This window comes from Mauremys reevesii, linkage group 1 (assembly GCF_016161935.1).
Source record: "Mauremys reevesii isolate NIE-2019 linkage group 1, ASM1616193v1, whole genome shotgun sequence".
Taxonomy (NCBI): Eukaryota; Metazoa; Chordata; order Testudines; family Geoemydidae; genus Mauremys; species Mauremys reevesii.
In genome coordinates, this window is record NC_052623.1 from 194506644 (window position 1) to 194530549 (window position 23906).

General features: G+C 42.4%; 1 protein-coding gene across 1 annotated transcript in view; it reads right to left on the reverse strand.

The window, feature by feature from the left end:
* EPHA3 (EPH receptor A3) overlaps window positions 1-23906 on the reverse strand; it is a 773721-nt gene that overhangs the window by 264550 nt on the left and 485265 nt on the right. The window contains exon 6 of the mRNA XM_039481726.1: window positions 20206-20270. Coding sequence (XP_039337660.1) covers window positions 20206-20270 — 65 coding nt within the window. The remainder of the gene's footprint in view (window positions 1-20205; window positions 20271-23906) is intronic.

The window sequence follows — 23906 nt, forward strand, 5'->3', positions numbered from 1 at the left end:
TTATTGGGTCAAGGAGGAAATTTACCCTCATCAAGAAAGGAGACTAGCTCAAGTTGAACAGAGTGACCACATTTGTTTCTTCTTCTGATTGCAGGAAACTCACAAATTATGGGTAGTTTGTTGCATGACTGTTTTCTAAGTCATTGATGGCTGGGTAAATCTTACTATCCTTGAGAATTTAAAACAGGTTAAGGAGTGAGTAAAAGTTTGCTAAAAAAAAATAAAGAAAGAAAGCCCGGTACTCTGTTTTACAGAAGAATTCAAAAGGAAAGTCTGATCCCGTATATCTAAAATCAGGTCTTATAAATGAGGAATAACTAGACAGATGAAAACCAGGCCCCCATTCACTAAATGAACTGACTTCCTACACAAAATGCCCTGCAACTTGGCATGCCAAAACTTGTTTACATTCATTCATTGTGATGCCTTCAACTCAACTACTAAACTAGGTTAAACAAACACACATCAAGTTTGACCAATGTTTGTAAATACCTCTGTATGCACCAGTTACGATACATGTGGTTTTAAAAAATTACTTCAAAACATGTCAGACACAATTAAATACAAATGTTACATGCAACATAAAACACACTGGCAGATGCTCCCCGATGATATTACTATGCAAACTACTAAAAAAGAACCCAATGGTACACTTTTAGCTATTATCATGTACCCAGGGCCAGTGCAACCTATTAGGCGACCTAGGTGGTCGCCTAGGGCGCTAGGATTTGGGGGGCGGCATTTTCTTCGGCGGCGACCAGATCTTCGGCCTCCCCGGTCAGCTTAGGTGCCACAAGCCTGGGAGGCGGGAGAAGTGAAGCAGCGATGGCGTGCTCGGGGAGGAGGCGGAGCAGGGGTGAGCTGGGGCGGGCAGCTGCCGCACAGCTCCCCAGGCTGGGTGGGGGGGGCACTTCAGTACGGAGAGGGGGAAGCCGTGGGGGGGGGCGCCTCAGGGTGGGAGGGGGCAGGGAGCCACCGCAGGGCTCGGGGATGGGGGAGGTCACAAGGTGGAAGTTTTGCCTAGGGCAGAAAACATCCTTGCACTGGCCCTGCATGTACCACACTGCTCCCTCTTCTATGATCCCACCATTCTTCATATTCATTTATAAAAATAGAGATTATGCTATTTGATCATAACCAAACCCTTTTGTTCCTTGTACAACTTCAAAATAGATCCCTGCCACTTTTCAGTCTGCTCAGATTGAAAAGTGACTCTTGGCCACATAAGATTTCATTGTCTGTATGAAGGTTTTATAGTCACCAGTGTTCCAGGCTCAAATACGGTGACTCACACAAATTTCAACAATTTATGTTTTTCTGTGTTAGTAACTGGTCTAACCAAATATATGATTTAGCTCTATGGTTTCAATGCTGCCCTCTGCCTTGTAAAACCAGAAACTGCACTGCCGCTGCTCCTAAAAAGCAGCTGAATTTCCATGATTCAGTGTTGATACAAGTACCTATCAGGCTACATCTATACCACAGACTGCTGCCGGTACAGCAGTGTTGGTCAGAGGTGTGAAGAGGTGTGATTCCTGACTGACGTAGCTATGCCAGCAGAAGCCCCTAGCACAAATGCAATTATATTGGGAAAACAGTGCTTCTACCAGTACAGCATGGAGGGTGGTTTTACTACACCAGTATAAAGTGTAGTTTTGCCAGTGTAGCTGCATCCACACAAGGATCACTTTACTGGTATAGCTTACCTATAACTATGTAGTATTCCTATACTGATAAAGTACTCCTCATGTAGAAATAGCCTTAGGATTTCCCCCAAAGCCCCATGGATAGAACTCCCATCATATTCATTTTCTATCCCCATGTTTTCTTCTCCCCAAATTTCTCCCAGCTTTCAATGTATCAACACGCATTGAAAAAAGTTAAAATAAATCTGCCAACTTTCGAGAAACAGAGATAATTGGGGTGGCTTGCATTCCACCCTCTGCTATAATTACAGGGAAAAACAGTATTTTTATCCTATCTTTTTCTGCATCAGGATGACAATTGCAATTATACAACTGTGCAAAATCGTTGCCTTACTTTATTGTCCTCTCTTCCCACACACCCCCATTTCTTTAATAGCCAGTAACATTTGTATCCTGGTGACATCTCAACTATGCTCACCCCCTCAGGTTACCAGTTTACGTGAGGAGCTCTTTTTGCATATAAGAGACTAATATGCAGGCCAAAGATTCAGATGGTCCATGCCAGCTGCCAGTGTTGTAGTGGGTAGGTTTGCAGCTGGGTTGTACATTCATTTTATGAGCTGCCTCTCACTGTCCACCGCCCCTCCCAATCCAAACAATACTATGATATCAATTCTGTTAATGTTCACCCCTGTAGCTGTTTTCATTGTAAGAGAATGTTCTCATTTGAAAATCATTTACTCCTGAATGGATGCCACTGAATTACAGTGCCAGCAGGAGGGGCAGAGTTCAGCTCCTCCACAAAACATTCCTTCAGGCTACAGCATATTTCCACAAATGCTCTGCAGTCTGTGCATTTATTACAAGTTTAATAGTGAAATTAAATTACCTTCATGGGTAAATAGCAATAAATGCAACACAAATATTCATGCAACGTTAAGGGTTCACAGCTGAGCCACAAAAATATCAGGAAATGCAAAAGCTCAAGTTTCAGCAGCATTAGCTTAGCCATGTTGCTCGTCCTGTAGGTTTCATTTGTCACAGGATGAACGCCCTGGTGAACGAAGTAGCTGAATGAACAAGGGTTGCCATACGGCCAATTAGGAGGGTGGGGGCCACACCTGGGGGACAAAGAACATGGGGAAAATCAGAGACATGGAGACACCCAGTGAATTGAGACAGCACAGACTGGAGGAACAAGGAAAGTGAGCTGCCTGAGTCAGAGGCAGGTGAGAATTACCATAGACAGAACTACAGGGGATTGTACTTAAGGTCCCACAAAGAAACAGAAGGTGGTTCCTGGGAAAAGGCTGAAGGCAGAAGAACAGCAAGACGAGTTTGCTGACTGGCATCCCCAAGCCAGAGCCAAGGCCTGAGGGCTGGAGGGGTCTGAAGGCAGAAACAGCAGCAGAGAGAGATGTCTGTTGGCTCTAAGCCAGAGAACCAGAGCCGAGGGCTGGAGAGGGCTGAAGGGAGGGGAACAGCAGAAGATCTTGCCCACTGACATCTCCAGAGCTCAGAGAGCTGGACTCAGAGGAACTGTGAGAGAGCAAGGGGAAGCGAGGGATACTCCCAAGGCAAGGAGGCTGTGGGGGTCTCTGCTGGAAAGAGCAAGGACTGGGATGGCTGTCATGGTTACAAGAACAGGAGAGGACTGACAGAGTCTGGGTGTCCTTGAAGGTGCTGACATGTGGTACATGGGGCATTGAGGAATGAGATGTCTTGAGTTTTAAAGACTGCGTATGTTGGAGACATCACAAACCCTGGAGAGTTTAAGATTTTTAGATTAGGGGTTTTGGTTCAGGCCTAACACTCCAGTTAATAGGCAATGAAAAGAATGCATGCTCGCAGGATGTCTGTACATTAGAGCTCCCAAATTAGTGTCAAATTCAGCTTCTCTGAACCATATGAGTGTCCCAACAACTTAGTTTCAGCTTCCACTTGTGTGTACCCTGTATCCAATATTCAGTTCTCTCAAATGTTGTTGTTAATTTCTAACATTTCTCATTCAAATAATATCATGAACACACTCTTCTGTGAAGTCTATTACTTGCCACATTTCAGCATTCAACTGTTTTTGATTTGTGTAAGACAAATGTAAACAAATGTGGTCCTCTTCTTTACACCAAGAAATATGTTTATTTTTCCAAACACGCAATTCAAAAGTTATTTCCATTTTTTGTTTTTAAATAAAAAAACCACACCCTTCACCTTAGGAAAACCTCTCCCACACACTTTTGGGCAGAGACCATGGCTTAGATCATCATCTGCCTTGGAGAAATTCATGGGAGGGGGCAAAGGGTCCTGGAAACTTTCCAGGTTCTAGCCAATTGCCTCATCTGACAAAGGGTGAGTGTGGGGGCAGAGAGTGAGTATGGGACATGGGTTCTTAATTCCCCAGGAGCTCAGGAGAAGTGGAGCCTTAAACCCGTGAGGTCAAAACCTCTGCAAGGAGGGGCCTGATCCATAGTGCTCTGTTGTCTCCTCTTTCCCATGAAATCTGCACTCCTTCAGGAACCAAACTGCTGTTGGCCAAGTCCCTGCATTGTTGAGTAACAGCAACTACAAAAGGGGTGGGGGATACAATGGAAGTGAATGCTGCTTGAAGGTAATTTCTGTGTTGAAACGTTCAGCAGGAGACAACGCCAGAGCAACTACACTGCTGATCCCTTCTTGGATCCCTTCTGCAACCCCAGCTGGGGTTCTCTGCATGTCAGTCCCTCATGAAAGCTACCATGGTAATGGGCACGGCATCAAAACCTAGCAAGACCAAACTAGATCATCTGTGTCACCCACACAAGAGAAATTTCAGCAGCAAGGAGTAATTTCAGACTATTGAGAGTGATAAATAGGTTCTAATTTAAATGTTATAGCCTCAGCTACAGAACTCCCAGCATCACCAATATTTGTTAGCAGCAATTAAGTAGGTCTCAAAAATTAAGGCACACAAAGTCACTGTTGAAAATTCAAACCAACATCAGTTAAACCTGGCCAGACCTGAACACAGGTGGAGTGCTGGTTAAAAGCTAATTTTATTGTAGAGCTTGTATAGTACACTGGCATTATAGCAGAAAGGAATGGCTAAGGGGCAAGAAAAGATTCCTCAACAGCAAAGATAGGCATTTCCCTTTTCTACATGAGAGATAATGTGGCTGATATTTGGAATCTACAAATCTGATGCATTCATCGTAATTAGCATGTATGTCCTGTACGTAAAATATTTATTTTGGTTTTAATTTATCACTTTGTTTTAAAATCAAAGATCATATGCAGAGCTGTTCCAAACTTCTTTCTTGGAGTCTAAACAAAATCAATTCTCAGTCATTTGGGGAAGAATTGAATCAACTGCCTCTACTTGCTCAATGAGTTATGTGCTCAACTCACCAACCACACTGTAGGGCAGTGTGTCAGTATGTGTGTACACAGACTAACCAGCAGCTGATGATCATTCTGCATGTCTTTATTTCCTTTTGGGGCTTATGAAAATCAACTCTTTCAACGGCGGAAAATGTAGCTCCAGTCTGCGTGGCATCAATGGCTATTAGGCAGGGAAACTAACCTATAGATGAAAGGATCAAATCTCATGTAGCACAGTACAGCAAAACTCACAGATTTCATCACTGTGCTGTGTGTGTTGTAAGACAGTATCTACACATCATGCATACTGCCTTTGACCTCACCATGCACCTCACTTTGTGCGTAATGGTAGTTCAGTCACAGACTAAGAACGGTGAATATAAATAATACAAATAATCTGCCCTTATAGAACACCTTTCATTCCAAAGGATCTCAACGTGCCTTTTGAGGATAAATTGAAATACACACCCTACTCCCATTTATCCAAAACCCTATTATCCAACCTCCATATTATCTGAATCCCAGCATGAGATACAAGCCCTCTAAAGCAGGGGTTCCCAAACTGTGCAGCGCGCACGTTCGGGGGAGGAAGGCGCACAGAAGGGTCCGGGCCAGCCCCCATGGGGAGGGAGGGAGCGCTACACATCCAGCTCCGCTCTGTCCCAAGCCTCACTCCTCCCCAAACCCCATTCAGCCCCCAGGCCCGTTCTGCCTCCAGGCCCGGGCCAGCCCCCGCAGGGGGCAGGGAGAGAGCACCACATGCCAGCTGGCTCTGTCCCCAGTTCCTCCCCCATCCCCAGTTCTGCACCCAGCCCAAGCACCACTGCCAAGGAAGCCTTGGCTGTGCAGTAATGGAGGGGGGCACAGACAGATTCCATTAATGGTCAGGGGGCCGTGTGATTGGCAAAGTTTGTGCATCACAGCTCTGCAGCATGGATCTCATGCTGGGCGACAATGAAAGGATTTGGATGAGGACGAGTAGGTTCAGATCATGGAGCAGAGTTCCCCATCCAGTACAGTGGGGACAGGCTCCTGGAAGCCACCCTGCTGCTGAATGGCTCCTGCTGCAGGGCAGGGATCCCTCTGCAACAGCGCTGTCCTGGGAGGGAAGGAGCAGGGGCCATGACAGCGGGGCTGCAGGGGGCTCTCTGCTCTGCTGCAGTGCTGGTGACACCGGATCCCAGCAGGCGCAAGGTGTTGTGGGGGAGTCTGCAGACCTGGCAAGGCAGAGCAGAGTCCCCCACAGCGAGGAGGAAGAGGAGGATGAGGAGGGAAGGCCACCCCACTGCTGAATTCTCGAGTGTATGAACTCCTGATTATCCAAATAAAATCAATGCGCCTCCACCCCACCGAGGCTATTTGGATAGTTGGGAATATACTGTAAGCCACTTACCAGTATTACTTCGCCTAGACCCAATACATCTCTGTGTCTGGGGGTAAAACATATCAGTTGCTTAAGAGAACATGGCAAGTCTAACCAACGTTAGGGCAAAAAGTGAAAAATATACCACCATGTTCACTTGAACATGGTTAGATGAGTTTTACCTGTATTCTTCCAGCGTGACACTACCCATTAAAAAACCCTGTAGGACTGGTTTGATACACTTCTACAATATTGCCACCTACAAAACCATCAACACAACTTCCAGCAGCACCCAAATGTTCAATCAATCAACAACTCCCAACCAAGTATCGATTCAGATCAACCCTGTTTAGTCTGTGAGATCTGATAGGATCACAGTACAGAATGGTCTGGCTGCAGGTTCTCTGAAATCTGGTAACATCCAAATTCAAAATTTATAACATATTTCACTTTTTCATGTTAATATTTCCTTGCAGTTAGACACATTCTTCTTTTTCAGTTCCTGTACTGATTGATTTAGTGTTGCTGCATGTTTCCCCCCGCCCCCCAATATCTGCAGCATGCTACCCATAGGCAGCTGCATTTTAGGAGAGGTGTAAGTGCTTCAAATATATATGGTTTGTAGAGTGCTTTGGATCCTTCGGGATAAAAAGCGGTAATATGAATGCAAGCTGATATCTGAGAAATGCTATGTCCAGCTGAACAGGTTTTAAACTTTTTCTCCCCCTTAGCTCCCTCCATCCCCTCAAAAAGACCCAGACAAACCTGGAAGTATCTGTACCCACTGTAAGGGTAAGTATCAAGCGAATAATATGGGAGCAGCTACGCAAATGAGGCCTGGTCTACACTACGCGTTTATACCGAATTTAGCAGCGTTAAACCGATTTAACCCTGCACCCGTCCACACAACGAAGCCCTTTATATCGATATAAAGGGCTCTTAAAACCGATTTCTGTACTCCTCCCTGACAAGGGGAGTAGCGCTGAAATTGGTATTGCCATGTTGGATTAGGGTTAGTGTGGCCGCAATTCGACGGTATTGGCCTCCGGGCGGTATCCCACAGTGCACCATTGTGACCGCTCTGGAAAGCCGTCTGAACTCGGATGCACTGGCCAGGTAGACAGGAAAAGCCCAGCAAACTTTTGAATTTCATTTCCTGTTTGCCCAGTGTGGAGCGCTGATCAGCACGGACGGTACAGGAGATACTGGATCTGATCACTTTATGGGGAGACAAATCTGTTCTATCAGAGCTCTGTTCCAGAAGACGAAATGCCAAAGCATTTGAAAAAATCTCCAGACAGAGGCCACAGCAGGGACTCAACACAGTGCTGCGTGACAAGTGTAACGGAAAGCCAAAGAATCAAATGGAGGGAGGGAGGGGGGACTGAGGACTCCAGCTATCCCACAGTCCCCGCAGTCTCCAAAAAGCATTTGCATTCTTGGCTGAGCTCCCAATGCCTGAAGGGTCAAAAACATTGTCCCGGGTGGTTCAGGGTATAGCTCGTCAATTTACACTCCTCCCCCCTCTGTGAAAGAAAAGGGAAAAAAAATGTTTCTCGCCTTTTTTCAATGTCATTGTATGTCTAATGCATGCTGATGGTAGACGCAGTGCTGCGGCGCTGAACAGCAGCATCCTCTCCCCTTCCTTTCCTGATGGCAGATGGTGCAAAATGGTGGAAAACCGTCCTCATCATCCCGTGAGTGCTCCTGGCTGGCCTCGGTGAGGTCAGCCAGGGGCGCCTGGGCAACAATGGGAATGACTTCTGGTCATTCCTGGCAGACAGTGCAAAAGGATTGAAAACCGTCCTCATCATAGCAACTGGGAGCTTAGCTCCATCAGCCCCGCCCCCGCCTTTCATGTCTAACGAAGAATCTGTACTGCCTGGACTATCATAGCAGCGGGAGGCTGCCTCCCCCTCATTTTATCTCACTAAAAAGTCAGTGTTTCTTATTCCTGCATTCTTTATTACTTCATCACACAAATGAGGGGGACACTGCCATGGTAGCCCAGGAGGATTGGGGAAGGAGGGAAGCAACGGGTGGGGTTGTTGCAGGGGCACCCCCTAGAATGGCATCATCATTTCTGCAGGATCTCTGGGGCTCTGACCCGGAGCAGCTGTGCTCTCTGGTTCTCTAGTACACTTGCCCCATATTATAGGCAGGACTGACTCTATTTTTAGACAAAACATAAAGAAGGGAATGACCTGGGGAGTCATTCCCATTTTTGTCCATGCGCCCCCGGCCGACCTCAGCGAGGCCAGCCAGGAGCACCCATGACAGCAGCAGATGGTACAAAAGGACTGCTAACTGTCATCGCCAATTTCCAATTGCAGACGGTGCTATAGCTGGTAACCATCTCTGCTACCTTGCAAAGGCAAATGAATGCTGCTGTGTAGCAGTGCAGTACCATGTCTGTCAGCAGCATCCAGTACACATATGGTGACAGTGACAAAAGGCTAAATGGGCTGCATGGCTGCCATGCTATGGCGTCTGCCAGGGCAATCCAGGGGAAAAGGGCGTGAAATGATTGTCTGCCGTTGCTGTCACGGAGGAAGGATTGAGTGACGACATTTACTCAATCACCTGCGACACTGTTTTTGCATTGGGATCTCAACCCAGAATTCCAATGGGCGGGGGAGACTGCGGGAACTATGGGATAGCTACCCACGGTGCAACGCTCCGGAAATCGACGCTAGCCTCGGTACATGAACGCACACCGCCAAAATAATGTGCTTAGTGTGGCCATGTGCACTCGACTTTATAGAATCTGTTTTAAAAAACAGTTTATGTAAAATCGGAATAATCCCATAGTGTAGACATACCCTGAGACAGTGTAATGGTAGCATGGGAGTGACTGTGTTGACTAGATCTGCCCTGCGATACTTCTAATAAAAGCATCCTATCCCAATTAAAAATCTAACAGCCAGATGAAATGTCTGACTTTGCTGCTAATGAAGTTCCTTATCTGCACATGCTCACCATGCCCTCCCTCCCCCGGCCCACCTCCCCATATATCCGATGAATCTCTTCACTTCCTTGTGGCCGTCTGCTCAGATTCTGTTCAAAGCATCTCCCAAACTCAGCACAAGCCACTGTTACTTACAATCCCTGCTTCAGAGCGGCACGATGCATGAGGAGCAGGACTTTGAAGACAGCGATCTCACCCTCTTGTGAGGCTAGGTAGGATAGGGACTGCTAGGGGCATAGCAGAGGGAGGGACGGGAGTCTATGGTGGCAGAGGGGGAGAGGAAAGCAGAAGCAAAGACGGAAGAACTGATTGACACCAGCGGAGATGGGTGTGTTTGGCTGCCTGCTGGGGATAACAAGAGAATGAAGCAGTATCAGTGACTGGAGGCACAGAAGAGCCCTAGGTCCAGCTCTAGAAGAAAGGGAGGAGGTTCTGCTAGTAGTGCAGCTATTGCCGGGGACAGGCAGCTGAACTCCTAAAATATCGTAACCCACACTTACACAACATGGCTTTGTCTCCTCTAGAGGCTGGCCAACAGAGGTTGATGAGCCTGCTACTGAGCTAACAGATTTCAGTCTTTAAACTCAGCCCAGAGAGGCTCATTGTTTTTGATCCAGAAGTCCAGGGTTTCAATTCTTGGTGCTGATAACCCACCGAGGAGCTTCAGCTAAAAATACTTCACTTGCCAGCTTCAAAATTAGACTCTGTGAGGAAGTGGGCAAATGAGATATTGCCAGATTGAACAAGATGTTGTCAGAAGCCTGAGCAGACTGAGCTAATTGCTCCTGCAGTTAAAAAAGGGAAATTCCCTTGTCCTCAGGCAACCTGACTCCAGAGCATTTATAAAATATGACGTTACCTACCTGTACAAGATGTACTTTGCAGTCCCGCATTTTGTAAAACAAGTTTAAATGTTTACAGAAGTGCTCATCAATTAATAGGCAGAACTGGACTGCAACAAGGAGGAAAATAGTATCTGTGATGGTAGAAGGGATGGGCTGCATTGTCAAATAGATAGTTAATGGTGATTGTCATTGGATCCTTATCAACGAGCATTGCCTGATGGACACAGAAACTGAAGCAGATATAACACCTACTTGACCCAGGCCCAGAAGGCTGTATTATCAATTCCATTGTTTGCCAGTACATCACCTCCAATAGTAAATTATTCCATTTATTCCTTTACCTCCAAGTGCCCCTTTAGAAAGTCATCTTTCATTTTGCCACAAGTCAGCTACAAAACATGCAAACAATTACTTGTTCATGGAGAGACACTTAATTTTAAAGATATTATTGAAATTTTAGAAAAATAGACTAAATTAGCTGCAGACAAACAAATTAGATGGTAAAAGTTATGATGCACTAATAGCAACATTATCAAGAGGAAAAACAAAATTTAGAAGGGATTTTTAGTAGAAATTATAGCCATCGGTTTTGTGGCTCAACTTGTTAGAAAACATTTATTTTTCCCTAATCTTTCTCAGAGTAGTCCTGTCACAAATATGATCTACTCTTTGCATTTAAGACACTATATGACACACCATGTTTTTCTTTTTGTTTCCCAATTATCTTTAGTATTTAGTTATTATATTTTATGCAAATAAATTCTGCACAACAGAGAATCGGAGATGTTAGAAACGTAAAAGTAAAACATTCCTTTAGAAAGAGAAAAACATTCAATGGTCATCTCTTTTCTGATAACTTACCACAAATGGTCTGAATTTATCCTGACAGACAGACAGAAATAAAATTCCTGCCCACAAAGGAAATAATATTCTTTCTAAGCTCTGAAGTTCAAAGGAAAAATGGGATGCTGGAACATGTGCAATACTAGTTCCAAATAAAATCTTTGTTTAGGCCTTGGAATGGAAGTTGAAACTTGCATTTCTTGAAACCAGAGAAAAATGATACTCAACCTGCAACAACCTATTATACAAATGGCAGAATGATTGATTGCATAACTAATGAAATAGGATGGACTTCCAATATTTTCCCCCAAAACTAAATAAGGGCATTGTACTTCCTGTATACCTAGCTGCTTTTTTGTGTGTGTAATATTCTTTTTTTAAAATAGAAATGCAGCAAATAATTTGAAGCAGTGTGGTGATAAACTGAAAAGACTAACGTCCAAAAGGAAAATAATAAAAGGAGATTATTGCTGTGGGAAAGAGCAATCTGAATTGGAATAAAAATGAATTTGCTATTACTCCACAAAGAGTTATCAAAAAACGTGGCAAGATACAAACATTCCTATAATCAGACTGAATTTGTTAGTCAGTTTAATAAATAAAGGAATAAAGATTAAGATTAGAATTTACTAAGCAGTCCAATAATTTATATAATGAATTTGGCAGTTTTTCCAACATTTTAATGAGGGTTTTTTTTATTAATATTCACTCAGTGGCACTGGAAAAATAATTCACAAATTTATATGAATATCAAAATGTTTTCAAATTATTTCCCCACCTCTCCTTTTTCATTCAGCTCCAGCTAAAATAACAATGACGTCATTTTCTAACTTGTAAACCTTTGCTTGCACTTTTTATTCTAAAAACTGGTCTTAGCAACTGAAGTTAATATGCTGGTCAAAAAGCATCAAAGCCGACTAATGTACACAAAAAGTCTGTCCTTGAATGTACGTGCATGGTTTCCATTCACTTCAACAGAAGCTGGGAACATGCATCTGACAAAGAGTGATACTACCATTCAGCTTACACATCAGAATTCAAACAATTAAAAAAAAATTGTATTGCATATCCTATGGTTAAAGCTCGTACGTATAGTAGCTATGAAGAGGAAGAGTTTACAGTACTGACATGACTGTTTGACTTCAGCTATCATTTAGTAAAATGAAGAAACCACTGACTCAAAATATTTCATCTTCACAATCTGACTCATGGCTGTGACAATTTAGATGAATGACATTTTAGTTTAAAATACGGAGAGAAATTTTAAAAGCTTCATGGAAATACAAAGCAGAATTCTTCACTTTAAGGGTGAGAAATACTAAAAACTGCCCTAATATTGAAAATGAAGTTTCAATCCAAAGGAATGAGACTTTACACACAGATTTATATAGAGTTGCAAGGAAATGAATTAAAAATATGTAGGGCATGAACTGTAACACTGCTCTCGAATTTAATCAGAAGATCAGCCCAAAGGTGAAAATGCTAAATTTAAGATGTATCCCAAACAGCATACTTCCAACTGACCAAGAATCATAGAACACACATGTCAAAAAAGTTGATGTCCCTCCATCAACTATCCAGCATATGAAGGAACAGTTATAGTGTGTGATTCAAAAAGACAGAATCCCAGGTGGTTTTTTCTGACAACCAGTTGTCAAAATACTCTGTTTGCATTTCAGACATCACCCACAAGCACTGAATGCTAAAAAGACAGTATACAACATATAAAATTGTTAGGAAACCAGAATTCATGCATAACATTGAGTACCTAAAAAACAAATGCATAATTTTTAATAAAAGCTCAGTAACCTCTAGTGAATAGGCAGAGACACTATTTTAGGCAATAAAACACATCCTGTTTCCATTCTGAAGCAGGTTTAAATATTTAACAATAAAGTAGATATTTTCTATTTTAATCTTTTGTGTTACACAATATTTAGCATTCATGGTTGGTTATTTAATCTTTGAAGTGCTTTACTAATGTTTAATAAAAATGAACACAACACCCAGCTGAGTTGTGTAAATACCATCTCCTTTTCACACAGGGGAAAAAGTGAGAAGATAAGTTACTTGTTCAAGGCCGAAGAGTGAATTCGAGACCAACGTATCAGTCAACTTAAAATGCCTAGCAATAAAAAATGCAGATGAAGCTTGTCCTTTTTCATCTGAGAGACTGCTATCACAGACAAGGGCCCAATCTGTATCCAAGCTCTCAGAACTCCCATGGGCACCAAGGATCTCACAGTGGCTAGAGTACTCTGCTTCTTTGATGCCAATACTGGAAGAAAAATTTATCTTGGTGGATGTCCCTTCCCTGTGGGTGGTTTGATCAATTGTCTTTTTACCAGGACTTCTTTTGCCAAAGGCAAATTCAACCATAAAGATCTCCTTCCTCCACATCTAGTCAGGAATGACAACCAAAGGCATATTTTACACAGATTCTTCTTCTCTCTCTCAAATCCCATGAAAAAGACCAGAAATTGCACATGGTGTCATGTGCCAAGTATGTCAGCTAAAGACGGGAAACAGAACAAGTTTAGCTGGGGGCTGTCATTTCAAAGTTAGCATTCTGGTGCGATGAAAATACTGTTTTTTCCCAAGAGGACGGGGGAGGGAGGGGCGCTCTTTTTACAGCATCCTTTTAAAAGGAAAAGGTCTCAGGAAAAGCACACACAGCCCTTCCTTATTTTGGCCCAACTTCAGCAAAACATGATTAAGCATGTGCTTAATTTGAAGCATGTGTTTAAAAAAGTCCCACTGAAATCAGTGGATAGTGTCAATGCTGCACAAGGGTAGAGTTAAGCACATGCTTAAGGGCTTTCATGAATCAGGGCCTCAGTGGGACTTCATGGGTCTAAGTCAGTGAGAGAAGGGAACTACTAACATGAGTAAAGGACCCAGCACTGAATTTGTGTCTTTGAATATTTTTTCCCATTGGGAGCCTGTTAGTTTATTCCTTAGCCACCCTGCAGTTAGGGCACTTGGAAAACCTGGGTTCAAGTCTCTGCTCCACCATAGATTCCTAATGTGACCTTGGCAACTCACTTAGCTTCTCTGTGCCTCAGTTCCCCATCTGTAAGATGGGGATACTAGCCCTTCTCTACCTCATCAGGGTGTTGTGAGGCGTGCCAAGATTACAGCAATGGGGCGGGGGGTGTCCATATACATTCCCGAGAGACACAGAACAAAGGGATGTAGCACTAGATTCCAATATGACACACTATTTTCAGCCTTTTTGAAAAATCTGAAATAATCCATTTTCCTCATTTTCATTAAGGGCTGATCCTGCTCCCAATCAAGTCAATGGAAAAGTTCTCACTGACTGTAATGGTGCAGGATCTAGCACTAACTGGGCAACCCAAATTTTGCAGGAGTGGGAAATGCTGTTCTTCTCTCCCTGCCACCCAAGCCACAGGTTCCCTAATTGGGATCTCTAGGTTCTCTCTTCCAAATGCCCATGAGTGTGAGGGAAGGAATAAATGGGCACACAAACCAAATGTTCAAGTGTCTACAGTAAGTCCCCTAAATCTATAATTAGGGACCTCAGTAAGTCCCCTGAATTTCAGCAGTATTGAGCAACCACAGCTCCCAGTAAAGTTAAAGTGGAGCTTCAGGTACTCAGGGATCATAAATGCTACCTATAGATTTAAGTTCCTTACTTCAGGCACCCGAAGTTTGAAAATGTTGGCCATAATTTGTTAACTCTGATTATATGCAAGACAAATGTATCCACAAATAGGTAGGACACATTAACCATATATGCAAGGAGTGGTTATTTTCTATGGTTGCTAACAGAAAGACAAGATAAGAACTGGTTTTATCTTTTTCTCCTGTTAACCACAGAGAAAACAAATACCATTAATGTTTTTTGGCTATGAAAATGTAACATTTAAAAATTAGGCCATGCCCTAATGATACTGCAGTACATCTTGTACATTTTATATTCATGTCATGTCATGAGGCGGGTACATGAAAGTATTTGAGATTATTTTTTTCCAAACCAAAGAACAGCAATCTAGGGTCAAATCCTAGTTACCTTATTTACTGAAAAAATCACCCTGAAACCAATATTACCAATCACATGAATATGCAGAACGGGATTTGGACTCTACTCTTTTTGTCCTGTATGAATTATCCATCACATTTGTATTGTATATTATTAAAAGTCACTTGCTTTTTTATCTTCCCAACCCCCCACATCTGTGCTGCTGTAATTTACGTGAATTGCAGTTAATGATCAGTTGCGTTATGCTTAATCAGCATATCAATAATATATTCTGTAAAGAATAAGTAGCTCTTCTTTTTTCCCCCTTGAATGAAATCTATGGAAATGGAACGGGTATTTGACTGACAGTACAAAAAGGTTGCATATGCAGGTGCTAGTGGTGGCAGCACAGGATACAGGCTTTGTGGCTGCTGCCAATCACTATTCAACTATAAGCACACCCAGCTATTCTATTTTTTAAAGCAGTTGCTTTGCCGTCTAGATGGACCAAGGTTTATCTTGAATTGGTTTGAATGAGCTTGACCAGATCAGTGTCACTGATGCCAAGATTATGGGTGTGTGGGATGGCTCAAGGAATGATCACATTCTTACAGGGCAATATTATTAACCAGGGGGCTAAAACACTGCCATCAGGGAGTTATGTGGAACACACAGATCTTGGAATACCAATGAGCCATAAATCTTAACATAAATATTCAGGAATTTCAAAACACTTCTGTTATATAATGCCAAGTAAAATCAGATTTCAGAATGAGATGTTGCACAGAATACTGAGCATGACAAACACTTTGAGTCATTTTCTAGAATCGGGTAAAATGATTAACCTGAAAAATCTCTATTAGATACCTTTTGATAAATCACCGGATGTGGGGTTATTTATATAAGTAACCCTCCTCGGCATATTGACCTTTATGGCTTCTGATGGGAATACTGCTGGATCTTGGAAAACAGCTGGCACAATACCAGCATCCTCATTTGTGAATCACAGCCTCAAGTGTAGCTCTATTAGCTTTACCTTGTAAATCACCACCTCGCTATTAGCAATGCTTCAGTACGAGGTGACATCTTTATTATAATGTTTTTTTCCACTGAAGTTTAAGTTCATATTTTAGTTAGCTGGAAGACAGATGCAGCCGTATTTACAGGGTTTAATTAACCCATTATAAATAAAGGACTATGAAAAGAATGTTTCACTTTTCCACTGCCATTTAACTTTCCTATTATTACATCACTTTTATATAACAGTTCATACGACTTTCCTTTTCTATTTCTATTTTTAAAAATTTATATTTAAGTTTTTAAGCTTAAAATAGCACAATATGTAAAGGAACACAGTTTGGGCCCTGGTTCTGTACCACAATCGCACCAAGATAAGAGATATAAATGAATTTACTATTCTCTGACTTCAACCTAAGAATCTCATTATTTTAGAAATGCATCAGTACAATTCTATATGTATTGTACAGTTTTATTCCCCAGGGATATTATGGTGGGTAGGAACCGCATGTACAGGAAAAGCTTAGGCAGACTTACCCAAACCAATACTGACTTGCAAAGGCTAAAAAAATTTCTCTATGGGATACGAGAATCCCTGTAGAGTAATCTAGCAAGTCTGTTTTTCTTACAGCCATTATGATGCCCTGTATCATTCCTCTGCCAGCTGCTTTGCCTCTTGCTGCTTTAGGCATCCAAGGCAGAAGAGGCACAGCTGCGGGGAGATCAATAGAGAAGCAGAGTAGAGCAGAGCGGCTGCCAAAAGAACCAAATGAGGCTTTGCAAATCAAAATAAAATAATACACAATGGAGACTAGAAACTGATGAGCTAGGAAATAGCTGGGAAGTTCTGTCCTGGACACCCTACTCACCAAAGTTGCTTATTGAACAGTCTATGATAACAACCATTGGAAACTTTGGATTCTACTATGCCTCTTCCTACCCATCCCACTCCAGAATAAAAACACTTAGTCATGGTCCTGTCCGGATACACACAGATTTTTTTTTCTATAAACATTTTAAACTATTATTTTAAGGCACTGTGATCATACAAACAATACTATGTAGCATTTCCAGGACACTGGCTATTCACAGAGCACTTCATAAACACTAATTCAGTCCTGTGAGGCAGAGAAACAAGTGCTGCTATTTCCAATGGAGAAGTAGACTAAGACGACTTGCCCAAAGCTACTGAAGGAGTCACTCACAGAATTAGAAGCAGAAGTGTGGTGTTCACAATTCCCAGGTTTGCATTAAGACCAGAGGCCAGATTTTGACATGATGATCAGAACACACAATTGGCGTCAGATTTTTAAAATGTACACTACCCTCTAGGCATCGAAATGTATTGGCCAGGTTTTCAGAAGCATTCAGCACTGAGCAGCTCGTATTGAAAACTCACTTTACTGAGCAGTTAAAAACTGATTATTATCCTGGGAACTGAAAAAAACTGATTTTAAAAAAGTTCTCTTGCCAATACTGATGGTTTGAAAACTAACTATTCTGTGTACCCATAGTTTCATTTTATATATCTACCATGTCATAATTCAATGTATTTCAAGCAAATTCGGGTAGGGGAAAGAGAAGAACACCACAGCTGAAGTACAATTAACGCTGCATTATTTATAGGGAGGCCTGAGGTCCGATTTTCTAGCTCAGCACTCAGCAGTTCCCATTTAGATACCTAAAGAAGTGGCTACTGGCGTGCTTTGTAGGAATGCTCAGCGCCCAGCAGCTCCCACAGAGAACACTGAGTTATGACAGGGAACATCCATAAAACAAACCAGATGCACAGAATAAAGTTGACAAATGAACATTTTTGGCAAGATTTTTTATTAATATTTTAACTGCCCAACAGAACCTTGAAATCTGAGACTTCACACACTAACTACTTCTCACTCCCATGTTAGCCATCTGAGTCATCTAACACCCACGGAAATGCCAGAATCCTGACTCAAATCATACCACTGCCTCCTCCAGACAAGCTGATGAATCACAGGATAGTGATACTTTGGATAGGGGTGGGCAAACTTTTTGGCGCAAGGGCCACATCTGGGTATGGAAATTGAATGGCGGGCAATGAATGCTCACAAAATTGGGGGTTGGGGTGCGGGAAGGGGTGAGGGCTCCTGCTGGGGGTGTGGGCTCTGGGGTGAGGCCAGAAATGAGGGTTCAGGAAGTAGGAGGGGGCTCTGGGCTGAGACCGAAGGGTTTGGAGGGCGGAAGAGGGATCAGGGCTGGGGCTGGGAGGGGGTCAGGAGTGCAGGCTCCAGGTGGCACTTACCTCAAGCAGCTCCCAGAAGCAGCAGCATGTCCCCCTTCCTGCCCCTACACGGAGGCGCAGCCAGCGGCTCTGTGCGCTGCCCTGTCCGCAGGTGCCACTCCTGCAGCTCCCATTGGCCACAGTTCCCAGCCAATGGGAGCTGTGGGGGCAGTGCTTGGGTGGGGGCAGCGTGTGGAGCCCCCTGGCTGCCCCTACACATAGGAGCTGGAGGGGGAACGTGCCGCTGCTTCTGTGCAGAGTGGGGCAAGCCCCTGACCCCACTCCCCAGCTGGAGCGCCGGAGCAGGCCAAGCCCCAGACCCTGCTTCCTGGCAGGAGTTCGAGGGCCAGATTAAAACATCTGGAGGGCCAGATGCGGCCCCCCCGGACGTAGTTTGCCCACCCCTGTTTTGGATACTCTAGAAGATTGGGCATTCAGTCAAACTCAAGGTGTGGCAGGAAGAAAGACAGATACAGATGAGTGATCCGCAAAGTATTGATAATATGGAGCACCCATAGTAAAATACGAGATGGAATTACCTCCAATTCTATAATCTAATATCTCCATGAGCAAGAAGCAAAATGGCTATTTAAGTAGCATTTTGCTCAAAACTACCAATAACCTGGAAGGAAAAGGAACACAGAACTCTGCCCCAATTAAAACATATTGCATTGTTTCATCTGTTGTGTGCCAAACAAACAGAGCTCTCAGATGCAGGCGTGCAATGCCAAATGAAAACTCCACCAAATCCAAGGAGAGAATTTGGCCCCAGGTGCTTTATTGTCACATTCAATTACTCAAACAGCAATCAAAAGAGTATTAGATTTCCAAATGGCTCCTTTTTTGTACATCGTTCTTCTAATTTACAGTTGGAAAGAGAGGGATGAATACCAAGAATGGAGAGGGATAATTTAGTATGGTACCTAGGAGCATGACAATGAGGAATAATGGAACTAAATTAAGAAAGGAAATATTTAGACTGATTGTAAGGGGGAAACTTTCTGACTGAGACATATATTAAGCTGTGGATTACTTTCCCATTGGATGGTGAGAAAGCTTCTTTACTTGGGATTTTAAAATTAACTGTGCAAAGAATCTTTTTAAAAATGTACTCAGGTGAACCATCCTCCATTGTGATACAGGAGTTTTGGAATTTCTTTTACCTACTGGGAAATCATAAAGTTTCAGCTATCAAATGGGTGACCTCTCCATTAGTAATTGTGATCATAAATAAAGAGGTAAAAGTTTGGTAAACCATAAATCAAGTATTAAAAATACTCAAACAGAATTTATGTGTTTGAAAAAAAATAAAAACTAGAAGTATAGGAATCCTAACACTAGACAATTTCAGAGTTACAAATAAGAGATCCAGTTGAATTTGTTCTAGACAATATTAGAAAATGTACAAGAAAACACACAAGAACTGTATCCAGACATTTGCCAAACTTTTACCACAGAGAGAACAGCACCTTTAGAACAAGTCAGAAAAAAAAAAAAACCAAAAAAAACCCTCACAATATAGACATTTGTGACATCTGCTGAAAATTGGTCTACACATTTCCATGTCAGTTCTAGTTCATCTATGAGAATCACTAAGCAGAATAGTTCCACACTACGTGTTAGAAATGCACATCCTACAGGCAGGAAGATTTAAAGACAATTTGCATAAAATGGGGAAGCCCCACCCCTTTAATTCTTTCTATTAAGGGTGACCTCACCATGGGCATTAATGCAGTATGATGTATGTTCTAATGAAAAGGTACCATAGTAATACAGCACAAACCTTAATTTCAAATTTAGAATAGACTATTTTTGAAGCTCCAACGAGCCCCAGCATAGCATTCTCTGAAGAGGAAACAATAGTTAAATAGCACATTGATCTGTAGCAGCACTTTCCCATTTCACAGTCTAGTGAACTCACCCCATGTGATGGGTAGGAGATCCAGCCCAGCTCCCCTTGAATTGCTTTTGAATCCAGCAGATTAACTATAAAAGAAGATAAAATGAAGAAGAATTAGTTTCATTTGCCTCTGTCCCTTTAACCACAGTTACTCTCCATAAAAGATCTGTTTATTTGGGGGCCTTGTGAAGTGGTTGATTTGTTCAGGTGGCCTGATGGTTTACTACACAAGAGATATGAAAAGGATCAGCTTGTTTATATTAAAACATTGTAAATACGGAGGAGGTAGAACTTTTAAAACAATTGGCAAAACTAAGCAATGGGAGGATCTCTGTCCAAATTCATTACAGCAGGGGTGGGAGGGAGGGAGGGAGGAAATTGAGCTGGTCTATCTGACAGTACATACAGTACAAGGTTCTCCCCTCATACACCTGAAATTTGGGTCAATAGATCTAACTACATCGGTGAGATGTGAATATTTAAATCTTTGATTAAAATCTTACATTTTCCCATATATAATTTTCTCAGCATACAAAATAAATAATAAATGCTAACTAAGGGCTTTATCCTTTCTGCCTTCTGATCAGATTGATTCTCTGAATCATCTTGCAATAATGGAGTATTTTCTAAAAATTTATTAAGTAAAATATTAGATTTTTTTTTAAACCACCGTGCTTTAACTTCAAGAAAACTGCCACTGGATAGCTATTGTCAGGGAATTCCTTTTTCTTTCAACCTTCTACTAGAAGAGTGCAGATTTTATTTTGGAATACCTTTGAAATGAAAAGTATCTAATTAATGAAATGAGCTTTTTTTAAATCTCTAAAATAGATCCAGTAAAGCCCATTATTCCCATATTTTGCAAAAACAAAAGCAAGTTCTATTCCATTTAACTAGAGTCTACAAGTAATTGATCACATGGCTCCACAAACTACACATTTATTTATTAACATGAACCAGGACAGATGAACCAATACACATTAGTGACAACGAATCACTGTCCGTCTTAACATTAGCACCAGCCAATGAGACATATTAATACACGACAACAGGGATCCATGCATCTCTAATATTTATCATTTACAATTAGGGATTTTTGTTTTAAATATAAAAACTACTGACAATGACAAAGGGAATAAATCTCATTCCACATACAAGGGAGTTTTAACATCTCAGTATGATGGGTCTTTCAAAAAGAAATAACCACGTAACAATCTAGGCAGTTATGTTGTAGGGTTCTTCTGTTTTTAAGCCTGAAAAGTTGTCACTGTTCCCAGAACCAAATGGTGTAGGCATTGGTGCTCAGAGAAAAGAGAGGAATGGGATTAGGAGGTGGAAAACCCTGAAATTATCTATAAATCTGTTAAGTAGAGCTATCTACATTAATTCTGGCATCCTTCATGACTTGCTATTTAAGTATGACCATTACTAAGAAAATAAAGCAATTAAAACCTTTTTTTTAAAGGTGCCACACAGGGGGGGAAAAAGGGATGGGAAAAGATGGGTGTATGATCTCAGAAATAGACAAAAACAATACATCATTATAAGGATATAAATATATGTTCACAATTGTGTTATTCCTCAGTGAATGAGTTATTCTCCAGTCTGTGAAAACAAAAGTACTTCCCTTACAATTACAAACCCATTTTTCAAGAAAATTACATTCTGACTTATTTCATTTTTTTAAGGCCTGGTCTACACTACAAATTTAGGATGACATAAACCGTGTTAAGTCAAACTAATATTATACGGGTCTACACTACGAGTCCTTTCTGCCAACCTAAGTGGCCTGTAAAGTTAACTTCTGTACTCCACCTCTGCAAGAGGCGTAGCACTTAATTCAACATTCACAGGTCGACATGGGGATAGCGTAAACACTGCGTTATGTAATTCGAATGAATGGCCTGCAGAAGGTATCCCACAGTGCTCCACTGTGACCACTCTGGAGAGCACTTTAAACTCTACAGCATATCAGCCAGGTATATAGGAAATAGCTGCTCCCCTGTTAAAGCCTCTGGAAGTTTTGAATTTTTATTTCCTGTTTGATCAGTGTGGAGAGCTCGCCAGCACAGGTGACCATGGAGACTCAAGGCCGCAAATGTGCTCCCGCATGGAGTACCCAGGAGGTGGTGGATCTTATTGTGGTGTGGGGAGAAGAGTCCATGCAGGCAGAGCTCCGATCCAGCAGAAGAAACGCTGACATCTATGCCAAGATCGTGCAGGGCATGGAGGAGAAGAGCTACACCAGGGGACACAGAAGCACCACATGAAAATAAAGGATCTTCAGTAAGCGTATCAGAAGACAAGGGAGGCAAACAGTCATTCTGGTTCTGCCCCACAGACATGCCATTTTTATGAGGAGCTGCATGCGATTCTCAGTGGCAACCCCACCACTACCCCAAAATAGTCCATAGATACCTCCCAGGAGCCCCAAGCAACCTCAAGCAACAACGAGAGGACATTGTTGACGAGGAAGAGGAGGAGGAGAGTGCGAGGCAGGCAAGTGGAGGATCCATTCTCTCTGACAGCCAAGAACTGGTTTTAACCCTGAAGCCCATCCCCTCACAGGACCAGTTGGTGGCAGAGCGCGATGCCGGGGAAGGCACCTCTGGTGAGTACATGTTTCCAATCAAACCATTGGGGTTACATGATATTATTTTTTAAGTTTAATCTGAACAAAAAAGTAGGTGTAGTGGGTTTCTGGGAAAGGCTGCCTTATTTTGTCTATCACAGTAGGACACTTTCCTGTACACTCCAGTATTAACTCTGCTGGCATCATTGCAGTACACAGCATTTCAGCATAAGGACCAGGTCTGTACTCAGATGCGTGCGGCATCTGCTCCCTTGCTATAAAGTGTCAATCCACTGGGGTAAGGAAACATCTGCTGTCCCTCTACAAACTGGGGCTCCAAGGAGCTGTGGCATCTGAGTCAGAGTGCTCGACAGCAAAGCAAATCCACCAATCATCCTGACTAAGCATTTAGGATCTTGCAGTCTCCTGCCCAGCTCCAACTGCCATTCTTCACAAACTCACTTCTATCAGACTAATGATGAGCAAAGAGTCCTGTCGCATAGCACCCAACTTATTTCAGATGGTACCTACCATGGTTGCCATTAAAAAATTCTCAGTAACTAACAATTAACACACTTGAGTATGAAACATTATAGTTTCATACAAGGAGGGGACAGAGGGTGCAGAATGGTTGCAACAATGTCTCACCCAATCCCCAGAGCTTCAGGTCCATCAGCAAAATCCCAGGTCTTTTACCGGTGGGAGCTGTTCATTTTATCCTCTTAATCACGCTAGAAACTGGCCCCAGGGGACACCAGCAATTAGCTTGGTTGCACCCCACCCAAGCTAGGTATTATTATTTGAAGAAATGGAGTTTCAAGGCAAGACTTAAACAAAGGGAAGCATACAGGTATGACAGACATATGTGTGTGTGTGTGGGGGGGGAGGATAAGCTACCCACCCCTAGCACATTGGATTTTCCATTGCATTTTATGATTTTATGGCTATCACTAGGTAAAACAGCCTGTGGTTATAACACACTCACTTTAACCTACACCTCACAGTTAAGGAGTTAACTTGATTGCATGTCCAAGAGGCTCAGCTGCATTCCTTTCAGACACATGTTGTTCCCCTTCTTTGATATCTGCATGTGTGGATATGTTGTCTGAGTTGGCCTCTTTACATCAACACAAATAAAAATGACATGTTT